Source organism: Morus notabilis, unplaced genomic scaffold (genome assembly GCF_000414095.1).
Source record: "Morus notabilis unplaced genomic scaffold, ASM41409v2 Scaffold115, whole genome shotgun sequence".
NCBI lineage: Eukaryota > Viridiplantae > Streptophyta > Magnoliopsida > Rosales > Moraceae > Morus > Morus notabilis.
In genome coordinates, this window is record NW_010361020.1 from 858,139 (window position 1) to 873,625 (window position 15,487).

Genomic DNA, 15,487 nt, shown 5'->3' on the forward strand with positions numbered 1-15,487 from the left:
AAAAAAAAAGAAAAAGAAAAAGAAAAGAAAAGGAAAAAAAAGAAAAAAAGAAAAAATGTATTAAATTTAAGTGTATTTTCCAAAAATTTTTAGGGTGAAATTATAAATACTGAAAATAACTTAAAGTCACTTGATTAATTATGAAAATCAAATTAGGCACACTAATAATCCACAATTTAGCATAATTAAACATGTTTAAGTCTAGAGGGCGTTACAAATGTATTAACAATGTTACAAATATAACGCACCATCTATAAAAACACGAAAGCGAATTAGGGCCGGCCTTAGACCCTTCTTTGTCTCCTTTTTTTTTTTTTTTTTCCGTTTTCTTATTTCTTCATCCAAATAGCTTTCGCCTCACTAGAAAAGAAGATCCTTGTTCCTCTAATGAGGATCTATCTCTCCCATAAGATTTTAATTTTCTTTTTTTTTTCTTTCTTATTTATGAAGTTTAAATGTCTAAGTAGATTTTTACCTAAATCTAGATCTATAATGTTTTTCGTTTATTTGGATCTAGAAATCTGACTTTTTTTTGCTTAATCTTTATGTGATTTATTGTGGCTTCATTCATATGAAACCTATGATGGTCAGATTTGAAAGACTATAAATTGATGACGGTCGATTTTTGAGAAAGATTCATCATCATATCAATCGGAAGATCTAACTCTAACAATGAAGGTTATCTCAAAGAGTATCAAAAGGTAATTCTCATGAGCTATAATTTATATCCTTTGCAGAATTGTGTGCATGTAATATTTGTCTTGTCCCTAGATTGTTTCTTCATGACCTCAATGGTATACAATAATCTGCTTGATTATTTACAATAATAAAACTAGTTGCGTTCAATCTCATTATCTATACTAGATTTGTTAAGTACTTCTTTCTTGTTTGTATAGATGTAATTACATATTGATTAAAAGATTTTACCACAAACCCACATTCGATTTGGGTATTTTTTCTTAATTAAGAAAAATTGAGAGTAAGAGAATTTAAACTTTATATTTTATGGTTGAATCAAGCATGAAATTATTGTTAAATTATATCCGCAATGATTTTTTTAATAATAAATTATATCTGCAATGTTGAGCTGAGCTATTAGACGACCAATTTATTACCATCTCTCTCTTTTTTGTTCAATCAATCCTTGGAGAGCAGTTAACCGGACGATGTTCCACGTCTGCAAAACGGCGTCGTCCCGCCTTTTACAAAAGCATATGCCACGATCCTCGCGGGCCACTGGCCCACTGGGCCGGGCCTCTCCTCCTAATCTCTATCTCAACAAACTAAACGACGCCGTCAGAAGAGAAAGAGCCACACATAAATTTCTCAGTCGTGTGTTGCAGGGAAAATGAATTTTATATATTTAATAAATATTAACCCACAGGGAGAATACATTTTAAATATTAAATAAAATTATTTTCCTTTTTGGGTGCGAAGTAGGAGCATGAGAAATGTATTCTCCCTGTGTGCTTTAATATTTATTTAACATTATTTGAGAATATTTTTTAATATTTAAAATGTATTCTCCCTTAATTAATATATTAAGACTCCGTTCATTTCACTAATTTAAGTTTAAAATTTGAGTTTTATTACAGTAAAAAATTTTAAAAAATAATCACATTTAATATTTTTATTACAATAAAAAGCTCTCACATAAAATCACATCTCAACTCAAATTAAAAATTCGAATCAGCGAACTAAACAGACCCTAAATTCATCTCCTTATGCTTTAATATTTATTTAATATTATTTAAAATGTATTCTCCCTGTGTGTTAATATTTTTTAATAATGTATTCTCCCTGCGCGTTAATATTTATTTAATATATAAAATTCATTCTCCGTGTATTTTAATATTTATCTAATATTTAAAATTTATTCTCCCTGAGTGTTAATATTTATTTTATTTATTTATTTTATTTTGTCTTTTTTTTATATATTACATTTTATTTGTCAAAGCTAGCTCTTTTATTTATTTAGTTTTTACTTTACTTATTTTTTTTGGTCATCTTTTACTTTCCTTATTTATGCTCCAAATTTCTCATGCTTTCTCTGTAAGCTCTCTCTCTCTCTCTCTCTCTATATATGTATTTCGTTTCCTTGGAGAACTCGTCGGAGCTACCGTTTCCGCCGGAGAAAATCGATTTTTCCTTCTCCTCCGGCTAGAGGATCCGATTGAATCTCGCACGAGTTTGTCCTGTTCCGTGTTGTTCCTAGATTATCCGAGATTGTTGTTTTTATTACCTGAATATCGTGAAATTTCTGTCCTTTTTCTCGTTTCTTTTGGAGAATCGGGAATGGAGGATTATTTCAGCGATGATGATTACTATTATTCCGATCGGGACTCGCTGGATGGTCTCGAGAACGAGGACTCTGGTCCACAGTGGGCCTCTAAGGGTCCCACGAGTAAGGTGAAAATTTTTACTTGTTATGAAGGAATCGAAATTGTGATATTTTTTTCCTGGAAAGTTTTAATTTTTTATCGTTAATTGTGGAATTTTGGTTCGGTTTGTGTGATATTCTGGGTGTTTTTGTTCTGTTTGGCTCATGAATATTGGGGGTTTATGACTGTTTGGCTCATGAATTTATTTTCTCCCTGCGAATGTAAATGGATTTTCTTTCTTGAAACAAGAAATTGATGGTAAAAGCAAAGGGATTTTCTTGTTTGGCTCATAATGGAAATTGATATTGTGTTAAATGTATATGGTCTAGGTTGTTGTGTTTGTGTAAACTCTTTGAGTTTTCCGTTTGATTCTTATTTAATTTAATGGATATAGAGATAAAGTACAAATTTACTTCATCAGAGAAGTTTCTCTCTAAAGAATTTTCATGTGATTTATATTCCCCTCCATAGTTTTAGTTAGAAAATTGACCTAGTTTCTCTAAACCTTCTGTCTTTTCTTTGCAGGTTATTACAAAAGAATCTCTTTTGGCTGCACAGGTAAAAGCAAAATCTCCATTGGCTTATTTATTTATTTATTTGTTTTGTTTTGGGTTTTATTATTATTATTATTATTTTTTATTTTTACAACGATTGGTGAGGTTGGAAAAAGAGGGTTGATTTTTGATATGTATGTGCAGAGGGAGGATTTGCGTAGAGTAATGGAATTGCTATCTATAAGAGTGCACCATGCTCGAACATTACTTATTCATTATCGCTGGGATGTGGAGAAGTTGTTTGCAGTGTTTGTAGAGAAGGGAAAAGCTTCCCTTTTCGCGGAAGCGGGTGTCTCGATTGTTGAGCATCAAGATCTTGACGTCCGACCACCTCAGACAGTGATGTGTGATATATGTATAGAGGATTTACCTAGTGGTGAGACGACAAAGATGGACTGCGGTCATTGTTTTTGCAACAACTGTAAGTGGTCATGTTTGATGGGATTTTGCTTTTACGAGTATTATTTCAAATAGCCGCCCAGTTTTTAGTGTAATCCAAATAATAATCTTGGTTGAATGTTCAGGTCTGTGGTTGGCTCCCACATGGTCTGAAGTTCAATTCCTCAGTTAAGAACTTGAGCCCACTAAGTGGGTTTGGGTAATTTTGGTCTATCAAAAGGAGGGGGAAAAACAAAAAGAGAAAAACACTCTGGATTTTGATTCATGGATTTAAGAACTTTTCTGTTTATAGTTTTCTCCATATCTTTCATCTCATATAGCTATCATGTATCATTAGTTTTCATTTTTCTTTATCTTTATCTCTTTTTTTTCCCTGTTTTTTTAGGTTGGACTGAGCATTTTATTGTTAAGATAAACGATGGTCAAAGTAAAAGAATAAAGTGCATGGCACACAAATGCAACGCAATATGTGATGAATCAGTTGTTAGAAATCTCGTTAGCAAAACAAATCCGGATCTGGCAGAGAAATTTGATCGTTTTCTTCTTGAGTCATATATTGAAGATAATAAAAGGGTTAAATGGTGCCCGAGTACTCCTCATTGTGGAAATGCAATACGCGTCGAGGATGATCAGTTTTGCGAGGTAGAATGTTCATGTGGTGTGCAATTTTGCTTTGGTTGCTCATTAGAAGCCCACTCGCCCTGCTCATGTTTAATGTGGGAGCTTTGGGTTAAAAAGTGCCGAGATGAATCGGAGACTGTTAATTGGATCACAGTCCACACAAAGCCTTGTCCCAAGTGTCACAAACCTGTAGAAAAGAATGGTGGGTGTAACCTTGTTAGCTGTATCTGTGGGCAAGCATTTTGGTAAGAGTTCTTAGCTCTACTCTGTTATCTTTACTCTTTTGTACCTTGATTTTATACAGGGATATTTGTGATGCATATTGCTCCTATTACTGTATCTTTGTAGTCACGAACTTTACTATCAGGAAAAACTTTATGCAACCGTACCCATGCAGTTCTCAAAAAGATTTCTGATAATTGAAACTCAAATGTGAGAAATACTTGGTATTTTGAAATAATATCTGGCATTCAGTTTGATATTTTGCTAACTAATAAATCATAACTGTAGCAGATCTAAACTTTATCAAAGAATATTAGTGACAAAATTTGGTTAAATATAGTGTGTAAATCATGTTTTGTTTTTATTAGAGTTGGAAGGGAGAGGTTGAGATTGTTTCTGTAAATTTTCTAGAAAGAAACTTTTTTCTATTATTCGGGAATAATAAAAAAATAATACAGAATAAATAGGTTAAGGAAGAAACCTTATCTTCCTAAAAGAAACTATCCTAACTAAAGATAAACTCTAACCCTAGAAACCTTATCTCTAATGATAAACCCTTTATTCTCTGTTTTATTTAAATTCAAATACAAAACCCATCTAACCGACACTCCCCCTCAAGTTGGTGCAAAGATATCTATCATGCCCAACTTGCTAACTAGAAACTCAAACTTCTGCCTTAGGAGACCCTTTGTTAGAATATTTGCAACTTGCTGTGTGGTTGGAACCAATGGCGTGCATATGACTCCTTCAAGTTTCTCCTTTATAAAGTGTCTATCCACCTCAATGTGTTTTGTTCTGTCATGTTGAACAGGAGTGTGCGCGATACTGATTGCAACCTTGTTGTCACAATATAGTTTCATAGGACTATCGTGTGATCTTCTAAGCTCCTTGAGAACTCTCAGTAGCCATAGTACCTCACATATCCCTAGTGCCATTGATCTATACTCGGCCTCGGCACTACTTCTAGCTACTATACTCTGCTTTTTGCTCCTCCACGTGACTAAATTTCCCCATAAGAATGTGCAATATCCAGAGGTTGATCTTCTATCCACTATTGATCTTGCCCAGTCAGCATACGTATAGACTTAAATTCCCCTGTGCTCACTTTTCCTGAAAGACAATCCTTTTCCAGGAGTTCTCTTTAAATATCTCAAGATCTGGTAAACCGCTTCAAGGTGTTCTTCGTACGGGGCGTGCATGAACTGGCTAACCACACTTACTGTGAATGCGATATCAGGTCTTGTATGAGACAGGTAAATTAACTTGCCAACTAGTCTCTAGTATTGGTTTGTATCAACCTGGACCTTTTTCTCTCCTTCACCAAGTTTTACATTGAACTCCATAGGGGTGTCAGCCGGTCTACATCCACTCAACCCTGTTTCTTCTAAAAGATCAAGGATATATTTGCGTTGTGAGATGACAATCCCTTTCTTGGATCGAGCAAATTCCATACTAAGAAAGTATCGTAATGGTCCCAAATCCTTAATCTCAAATTCAGTAGCCAAGCACTACTTTAATTTACTCATTTCTTCGAAGTCATCTCCTGTAAGGATAATATCATCCATGTAGACAATTAAGACAGCGATCTTCCCTTCAGAGGATATCTTCATGAAGAGTATGGTCTGCTTGTGCTTGAGTAAAGCCTTGGCCTTTTACAAACTTTGCAAATCGTTCAAACCAAGCTCTAGGAGACTACTTGAGCCCATATAGACCCTTGAACCAAACCTCTCGGAAAAACTTGGTGGAGCATCCATATACCCCTCTTCTGCTAATTCTCCATTGAGGAAGGCATTTTTTACGTTTTGCTGGTGTAGAGGCCAATCAAGATTCACGACAATGGACATGAGAACCCTAACTGTGTTCAGTTTTGCTACTGGAGAGAAGGTTTCGGAGTAGTCAATACCGTATGTTTGTGTAAATCCCTTTGCTACCAAGCGAGCTTTATATCTTTCCAATGAGCCATCTGAGTTGTACTTCACGGTAAACACCCATTTGCAGCCAACGGTTGTTTTCCCGCGTGGAAAGTCTACTTCGTCCCATGTTTCATTTTTCTCAAGAGCCCTCATCTCTTCATAAACTGCTTCCTTCCACTCGGGAACAACTAGAGCCTCCTGTACATTTTTTGGAATAGCTACACTGGAGAGTTGCATGGAAGGAGGGTGACACTTTTTCATACGACACAAAATTGGACAATGGATGTTTGGTGCAAGATCTAATACCTTTTCTGAGAGCAATAGGAATTGAAGAGTTTGGTTCAGAATTACCTGGGACTTTATCTAACATGGGATCTAATCCACAGTTGGACTCTTGGCAGTGCTGCAAGCTAGATTTCTCTGTTCCTTGTTGATGATTTCTTCTTGAGAAGACCAGCCCTTTGTACCGTTTCGCACACATCTCTGATTTTCCACGATTATGATCATGTGATGGCATTAAGGAAGGCCGTCCATGATTTTCAGTATCCAATACATTTGTTTCATTTGAATTTTCATTCAAAACTATACCTACATCATTTATTTCCTCATCTATTTCGGGGGTAAGTTCAAACACGGCTGGAACCGTTTCAATTTTTTTAAAAGCATCAATATTGCCATGGTTTTTTGCAGTGATCACACCATGACTTCTGTCTTCCATTCTTCTTCTCGCCCTCTGGATCATAGCCTTTTGTAGCCAGTGCAGAACTTTCAGCATCAAGGCTTGGTCGAGTGTCTCCTGCTGGTTTCATCATGACATGTCTACGAGCTTCTTCTCTACGGACTTCGGAGAAAACCTCTCTGATTGAGGGGAGAAGTGTTCGACTCAAAATTCGAACTCAGATTTCATCTAATTCTTTCCTAAAACCTGCAAGAAATACAAACACACGGTTTCTTTCAATTTTTTTCATGTATCGAACACTATCACTTGGACTCTCCCATTCTTCTTCTTGGAGTAGATCAAGTTCCTGCCATAGTGTCATCATCTCGTTATAATACACAGTCACTTCTCGATCTCCTTGCCGGGATCTCCACATCTTGGCATTTAATTCAAACATCTGGGAATAATTTTCCAGATCAGAGTATGTATCCCGCATTGCTTCCCAAACATCTCGGGTAGTAGGGAGAAACATGAAGGGTTTCCCAATCATCGGCTCAATAGAATTAATCAACCAGGCAATTACCATTGAGTTCTCTGATTTCCAGCTCCTCTGCTTTGCACATCAGTAGGCTGTTTTATTTCTCCGGTCAGGTAACCAAGCTTTCCTTTACCATCGATCACAAGTTTGACAGATTGTGACCATTCTAGATAATTTTTTCCATTTAGTTTATGAATGGTTATTTGAAGGGGAATGATCGGGCAGAAACATAGGAGACTAATGAACAACCTCATCGGCAACCTTTGAGGAACTTGTGCCTTTAGTGTTACCAACCATGGCTGTTTTTGCCATGGCTCTGATACCATGTAAATTTTCTAGAGAGAAACTTTTTTCTATTATTCGGGAATAGTAAAAAAATAATACATAATAAATAGGTTAAGGAAGAAACCTTATCTTTCTAAAAGAAACTATCCTAACTAAAGATAAACTCTAACCCTAGAAACCTTATCTCTAATGATAAACCCTTTATCCTTTGTTTTATTTAAATTCAAATACAAAACCCTTATCTAACTGACCGTTTCCATACTCTCCTATATACCCTCTTTGCATGTTTCATTGGCACAATTTGGATCTTTTTAAACTTATACAACTGAGAGTTCGGCGAGAGTCTGTTGACCCTCTTATTAAAGTTATCATTTGATTAGTTTTCAACATGGTCTATTAGAACCCTTTTCTTTGCTTCACCGTGTAGATTTCAGGCTTAGCTAGTTGTTGTTTTCCGCACACATTGTTTTCTGTACTTGGAGTCCAGTCTTAAGTGTGATCTACTATTAGTAGAAAATCTTCTTTTTCAAAGATCTTCATTATATTTGGCTATATACTTGTCTGCACACGTGAGTAGACTTTTACATTCAACAAAGAACTCGATTTAGTTTCCACATTTGGATTTTCTTGTCATCAATCTCTTTCTCATGTGGATGTTGAAATTGATATATGCTTTTTCTTGAGGCAGTTGGCTGTGCGGTGGAGCCACTGGGCGAGACCATACTTGGTCAAGTATTGCGGGGCATAGCTGTGGTCGCTACAAGGCAGACCAAGAGAAAAAGGCTGAGAGGGCAAAGCGAGATCTTTATCGATATATGCACTATCACAATCGGTACAAAGCTCATACAGATTCCTTTAAACTTGAAAGTAAATTGAAGGGGACTATACAGGACAAGGTGTCAGTTTTGGAAGAGAGGGAATCAAAGCTCAGAGATTTCAGTTGGGTACACAATGGACTCAACAGACTTTTTAGATCGAGGCGGGTTCTTTCATACTCATACCCATTTGCATTTTATATGTTTGGAGATGAACTTTTTAAGGATGAAATGACAAATGAAGAAAGGGAAATAAAGCAGAATTTATTTGAGGACCAACAACAGCAGCTTGAGGCAAATGTTGAGAAATTATCCAAGTTCTTAGAGGCCCCATTCGATGAGTACAGTGAGGATAAGGTTATGGAGACAAGGATGCAAGTGATTAATCTGACAGGAATCACTGATAACCTCTGTCAGAAGATGTAAGTCCTGCTGTGAAAATAACGATCTTAAAATTCATGCTTTTGTAAATATACTCTTAAACTCATGTTTTTCTAAATTGCTCGCAGGTATGACTGTATTGAGAATGATTTATTGGGTCCTTTACAACTAGGTATCCACAATATTGCTCCATATAGGTCAAAGGGCATCGAGAAGGCATCAGAACTTTCTGCTTGTTGGGGCAATAAAGTCGATGGTTCTAATAAAGCTCTGCCACCACATTGTGGCTCAAGTGGTATTAATTTTTCCCCTTGCCACTCGATTTATCTCTCAATATATCTATAGAGGGAAGAATTATACTAAAGGCACCTAGTTAACCAAATTTCTAGTACCACATGTTGTGGCAATTGATTTAATGCATATTTTGTTCAACCAATTAGGAACTAACTGATCTACGTCTTTGATTCTCAAATGTGTGTGTGTGTATATATATATATATATTTATATTATGAACTGAGTGTATTGCCATATCTCTTTATATACAAACCTGGTAAACAGGTTGGCATACCTAACATTACTCAATAAAGTAGGAAAGCATTACTTTCGCGTGATAAAGGACCAAAAGTTATAATGTTGCATAAGGGTGGCAATTCGTGTTAGTGAGTCGTGTTCGTGTCAACCCGTTTATTAATTGTGTCAGAAAACATCAACTCAAACTCGACCTGTTTATTAAACGTGTTAAAAATGTTAACTCAAACACGACCCATTTATTAATCGTGTTAATCGTGTTAATCGTGTCAACCTGTATAACCCTTTTAAATTAATATATTGAATAAATAACTAATATAATAATGACTTATTCAACACGGTCAAGACAAATTTAACATGTTTATTAGTCAATTTATTTTTTTCTTTAAAAAAAATAAATGAATTTTACCTACAAATATTAAAATTCACATTATTTGTATTTAATATGTTATATAAACTTTTATGTTATATCACATATCATTAGATTACATATGACACATATAGTTAATCGTGTCAATTCGTGTCACTTTGTGTTAGGAGGTCAACCTTAACCTAACCTATTTATTAATCGTGTTAATCGTGTCAATCTGATTATGACCTAAACCCATTTATAGTAAACCTAAACCCGTTAACTTCGTGTGGGTTTTGACTCGTGTCGTTGTGTCGCTACTCAGATTGCCAGCCGTAATGTTGCATGTGCGCTAAAGATCTATATAGATGGAGAAGCGACGTATACTAGAAACCTTGTTATGCGGTCTCCAATTTTTCTCCATGAGTAGATATGATTTCTTTCCTTTTTTTTTTGTTTGTTTGTTAATGGCATGATTTTTTTTAGTAGTTATAAAAGGGATTTCTAGAAGATTACATCTTGAAGATTACTAAGGTTTCATCTAAAAAAAGGAGAGAGATTACTGAGGTTGACATTTATATGTTTAGCTGACACACTTATAATATAGGAGGAACGACGGAATCTGATCAACCCTCTGGTTCTGGAAGTTCTGATGAGAGCACATTTTCTCCTCGGAAGCGTGCTCGGACAAAGGTTCCTGGGGGTGGCTTTTTTGACTTAAATTTACCGGCAGCAGACGTTGCTGACAGAACTTAACTCTGAAGATAGTTGGCTTCAAATAGACACAGGTGTACAGTCTCTAGTCTAAGACAATCTCCCTTTTGGTATGGTGGGTGTCATCAATTGTGGATTAAAATAACGAGTGCTTCCCCCTCGTATTTTTCCACCATCTTTATCTTGCGTTAAAATATTTTAGAAGACATCTGGGGTTCCTTGTTTCTTGATCTTTTGTGTTATCTCAGTTTGTACATACTACATAGTCCTTGGTTTGGGCTTTAGAGACATTAAATATGGAATTTTACATGAAATTTAATTAACCTTTAAATAATATTTTGAGATATATCCATTATTTTGGAGGCTAGAAGTAAATTTGACTTTTTGTTTTGGCTGTTTCTGCTCGGCTTTATGCTTTCTTTTCCTGGTAAGTTGGTTTTTGCTCCTTTCTTTTATTCAGTGCCAAACATTAAAACTAATTTGGCTTCATGCATGAAGTACAACACGGAAGCACATTTCTTTTGAGATTTTGTTGCCTTGCAACACTTAAAACATTTACTTAACTTTGGAGATATTGAATCAACATTTTTACAGTGCTTCAGCGGGGTTTGACCTTTATTTGGTATACTTAAACTCATGTCGTACAGCCGCAGCGAAGTAGAAATTCTCGTAGATAAGATAAAAGTTTTCATTCTGTACATGCCAGATCATGAATTAGTAAAATAGGTTCTTGTCTCTTTGAATCGCATTATCGATGGCGAATATTTTCGTATTTTGAATAAATCGTATAGTGAGTGGATCATGGCTGCGTTTAGAACACAATTCAACCTTTATGCTGCAGTATTTTTTCATAAAAATATTAATTTTAGCTTAAATTTTCTATTCAAATCTATGATAAGAACACCACAGAACCTTACCCCCGTTGGTGTTTGATAACGTGAATATGGCTTATTATTTTCTGACCAGTGTTTTCTCATCTTATTGATGTCGGATAGGAATGACAATATTTTCCATAGAAATGGGGCTCCACCCTGAATGGGGTGGGGATGGGAGATGATTATCGGAGATGGGGATAAAATCTAATCCCCAAGTAGCACTCCCCGGCACGTCTCTGCTTTCCCGATATACAATAATGTATTTTTTTAATGTAAATATATACATACATATAATTTTTTAAAATTATTTTTTACTTAAAAAAAGGAAAAAAAATAGCTATGTTATTTTTTTTAATTACTCTACTATTAAAATTTAGTTTGCATATGTTTAGAAATTGGTTTGTATTATGCAACCTATAATTTTAGTATAAATTTATAATGAATTTTTACTCTTTTTATTTTAAGTTGCAATAATTTTTAAATGCATAGTATGGCGGGTATGAGGATGATTGGAGAATTCTCAATTCCGGCCCCACCTCTCCTTAAGCAAGGATGGGGGCGGGAATAGGGATAGAGTAGGGCCCCGTTGCCATCCATTGTCGGATCTGGTACAAGTTTTTTGCCACTACAGTTAACATGACCTTATGGTGATAATGTGTGTCAACTTAAGGATCAAATCCTAAGAGAACAGAAATAACATGTTTAGTTTTACCTTCTTTTTTTGTTTTTGTTTTTGGGCTGAAAATAATATGGTAGTGGCACTGTTTGAATGAAGAGACATGGTCACTTGTATCATGTCCATTTTGCCCTGAAAGAAATTTTCACAAATACAATGAGGATTTGGTAGTATTCTACTTGTCTGTTTCTTTTAGTGCATCTGTAGATATTCATGGTGGCTGCTTCAACTTATATGTGCATGAATGAATTTTTAATCTCCAATGCAGTCATTATCTCATTACTGCTCAAGATGAAGTGCTTCTAATGTCGGTCAGGATTGGATCTTTCATAGATTTTTGCCCCCTTTAACATTATTTTTGCTTATACTTTCAGTCTATGAAACAAGAAAAGTAACAATTTCACCTTCGTGAGTATTTAGAACTTGTTTTTAAGGAGCTTAATGAGACGAACAATATTTAATTTTTTTAAGAAGTAATTAAGTGGAGAGTAAAGTTTATAAAATCTTATTAAAACTTGGGTAGAATTTTAGAAGTAAAGTCTTCTTAGCAGAGGTTGTTATTGTTGTTGTTGTTGTTGTTGTTATTGTTGTCGTCCAATAGCTTTTAAATCCAGAAAGTCGAAAGCAGTTCAATTGAAACGGTGGCGGCAAGGAGGTGGTGAAAAAAAATGTCGAGACCTTGGTGGGTCTCGACTGTGGTGAGAGTTCAACCTTTCAACCAACTACTCTCTCTTCTTCTTCTTCTTCAACGACTCTCTCTTCTTCTTCTTTTATTTTTTAATTTATTTATGATAGTAAAGTTTGAACTAGTCTTGTTTAGTGTAAAGGCATAGAGCGCGGTGTGTTTGAGACTCCTTAGGCGAACAAAATAAGGGCTTATTGTATAAGGATTTGAATCTATGATTTTAATTATGTTATAATATTTTTTCTTTAAAAAAAATTAAATTTAAAAAGTTCGTGCCAATGAGTTTTCTCATAAAATTTAAATGCATAATCAAAATTACTAGTTTAAATTAAACGAGTCTTAAATGTTGCACAAAAAATAATCCTACGAATCCTCATTTTCAACTTAAATAGTTAATCTGGTTTTTCATGTGAATCTGGTTTTTCACGTGACAAGGTCAAAGTCAAGATTTTTGCGTGAGATTATCAAATTGCTAATTTCGACCTCAATGGTTAAAAGTTGGTTTTCGCTGTCGTTTTTTGGTTCCTATTTTTTTCCCCCCTTTACGTGACAAAATATATAAATAACACTAAGAGGTCAAAATTTGACAACAATGCGACCTTTTACAATCATTTTAGGACCAGTGAATTTGCATGTTCAAATGGCAATTATTGAGTGGGAGTGCTAATGTTAAAATAAGATTCAATTAAAAGTAATATACATATATAGTCTTGTCTCTAAATAACAGGCAAGATTAGAAAAAGAAGAGCTTGCTCAGAAGTGGAAAAAGCCTTCCTTTTTTTTTTTTTTTTGGGTATCATTGGCATTGGCTAACCTTCTCTAATCCCTTTGGAACTTCAACTTTCATGTGTTCCTCTTCTAGGTTTTGATGCCTTAAAGAGCCTCACTCTTTCTTTTTTTTTTTTTTTTTTTTTTTTTTTTTTTTTTTTTTTTTTTCCTGATCTCCTCACTCGTCAGAAATATTATTAAATCTCAATGTAAAGATTCTGTTTCCTTCCTTAAGAGAAGCTTCACTGGCTTTGATCTTCGCAAAGTAACATTTTTTTTTAAGTAATGCCATTGTAAATGTAACAAGATGTAGGATACAAGACTATCATATTATTATTCTATTATATGAAAAAATATGATAATTTAACAAAGCCTGAGAAAAACTAGATGGTTTAGATCACTATTCTAAATATCAATTAAATCGTGAATTTATTAAATTTGATTATGAGATAAATTATGATTTACCCAACAAATCTCGAATTTACTACTATTTACTAATTTTTCAATAATTTTTGTTATTTATTTTTATTCCACTAAAAAATATGTTATTTACCTATTTCTCCCTATTTTTTTTATACCACTTACCACATAACCATTCTTACTCTATATCCTAGCAAGAAAATAAAACCTACACACAATATTGTAATAGTCTTATATATATATATACATATATATATATATATATACACACACACACACTAGCTTTAGTTCTTTGCTTTCCAGGGAAAAAAAAATCTTTGAAGTAATTTCCTTTTTTTTTTTGTTTTGTTTTTGTGGGGGGCTAATGAAGGGGAGGTATTTTCTTCTTCATATATGTATTATACCTAGGTAAGTTGTTTGACCTTTAACTAATTTTATATAAGTTACCGAAAATTGAGCTATCTTGATTTATCCAAATTAATTAAGTTCACAATGATAGAGACAAAAGCATCTTTCTAAACGTTACCTTTTTATTGCAGTTAGGCCTTGCACTAATTCTAATGGCTTCGGGGTCAGCAGAAATTTCATTATTAAATTAACAGCATAATTAATCAATAAACAACACTCAAAGAATACAAATAAATAAATAAATAAATGAACAACAACCGAAGTTTTTTTTAAAATAATCAAAGTATGTCTGTCAGCCTCTTTGGAGAAATGGTACTCAACTAGCTCGAGATTGGAAATGTTTGTTTTCCTTTGCATTTACCGATTTTGCATGGACATCGATTTATGAAAGATTGTCAACATTATTGTGACTTCTAATTTGTTTGGATCTTAATTAGATCATTTAATATATTTGGAGTGTCTTGTTCAAGTTGACCATCTATACGCATGCCAAATTAGAAACGTCTTGAAGTACTACATTATGTCGTTTTGTATTAAGTTTAACGACTCTTAATATAATACTGATTAAGTGGATTTTGTTTAGATGAAATGAAAGGATAGAAAGAGGGATTATCTTTATTGGTTCTACATAAAACGGTTGAAGAGAATACTGTGGTAAAGTATTTTTTTTTTTTTTTATAGAAAAATCTTATCATTAAGACATTGTTTTAAACTGTGAGATCTGCACCTCAAAATAATATCAGATCAAAAAATATATAGGATAATTTTGTGGAATTTGTTGAACACCTAATATTGCTTACTGCCTTACAAACAATTCTACCATTTATAGAATGTTACAATTTTTATAACTTTTAGATTGATAAAAGTAATAACAGTCCATAATTTGCCCTAACTAGTTAGAGAAAGCAAAAATAGCTAGGTAGCTAGAGGAAAGATTGTGCAGAAATTCATCAAATAATAAGTATTTTTCATTCAGCAAAAAATAAGTATGTCATTAATCATTACTCATTAGTAAGAAAAAAGTATTATTTTTATTTTTATTTTTTCAGTAATAGTACAAAACATTGATATATACATCGAATAAACTACTATACGGCGCCACCAAAAACATCTAGTAAATGTAGGAGAAAAAATGTCATAAGTCCCACAGTGCTCTTGGTTTTACATCACATACACCAAAAAAAAAAAAAAAAAAAAAAAAAAAAAAAAAACAGTACTCTTGGTTTTACCAAAATCTTAAATGCGCGAGACTTCTGTCTAGGAGATGGAATTACCATCAATTGGTCTCAATTTTTAA

General features: G+C 33.9%; 1 protein-coding gene across 1 annotated transcript; it reads left to right on the forward strand.

The window, feature by feature from the left end:
- The first annotated feature begins 2,025 nt into the window (after nucleotides 1-2,025).
- LOC21409596 (probable E3 ubiquitin-protein ligase ARI2) lies at nucleotides 2,026-10,704 on the forward strand. Its single transcript, XM_010097925.2, has 8 exons — nucleotides 2,026-2,052; nucleotides 2,288-2,409; nucleotides 2,907-2,939; nucleotides 3,080-3,356; nucleotides 3,720-4,200; nucleotides 8,260-8,808; nucleotides 8,896-9,062; nucleotides 10,252-10,704. Exons 2-8 carry the CDS (start codon nucleotides 2,296-2,298, stop codon nucleotides 10,398-10,400), a joined length of 1,770 nt encoding a protein of 589 aa, XP_010096227.2. The 5' UTR covers nucleotides 2,026-2,052; nucleotides 2,288-2,295; the 3' UTR covers nucleotides 10,401-10,704.
- The last annotated feature ends 4,783 nt before the right edge of the window (nucleotides 10,705-15,487 follow it).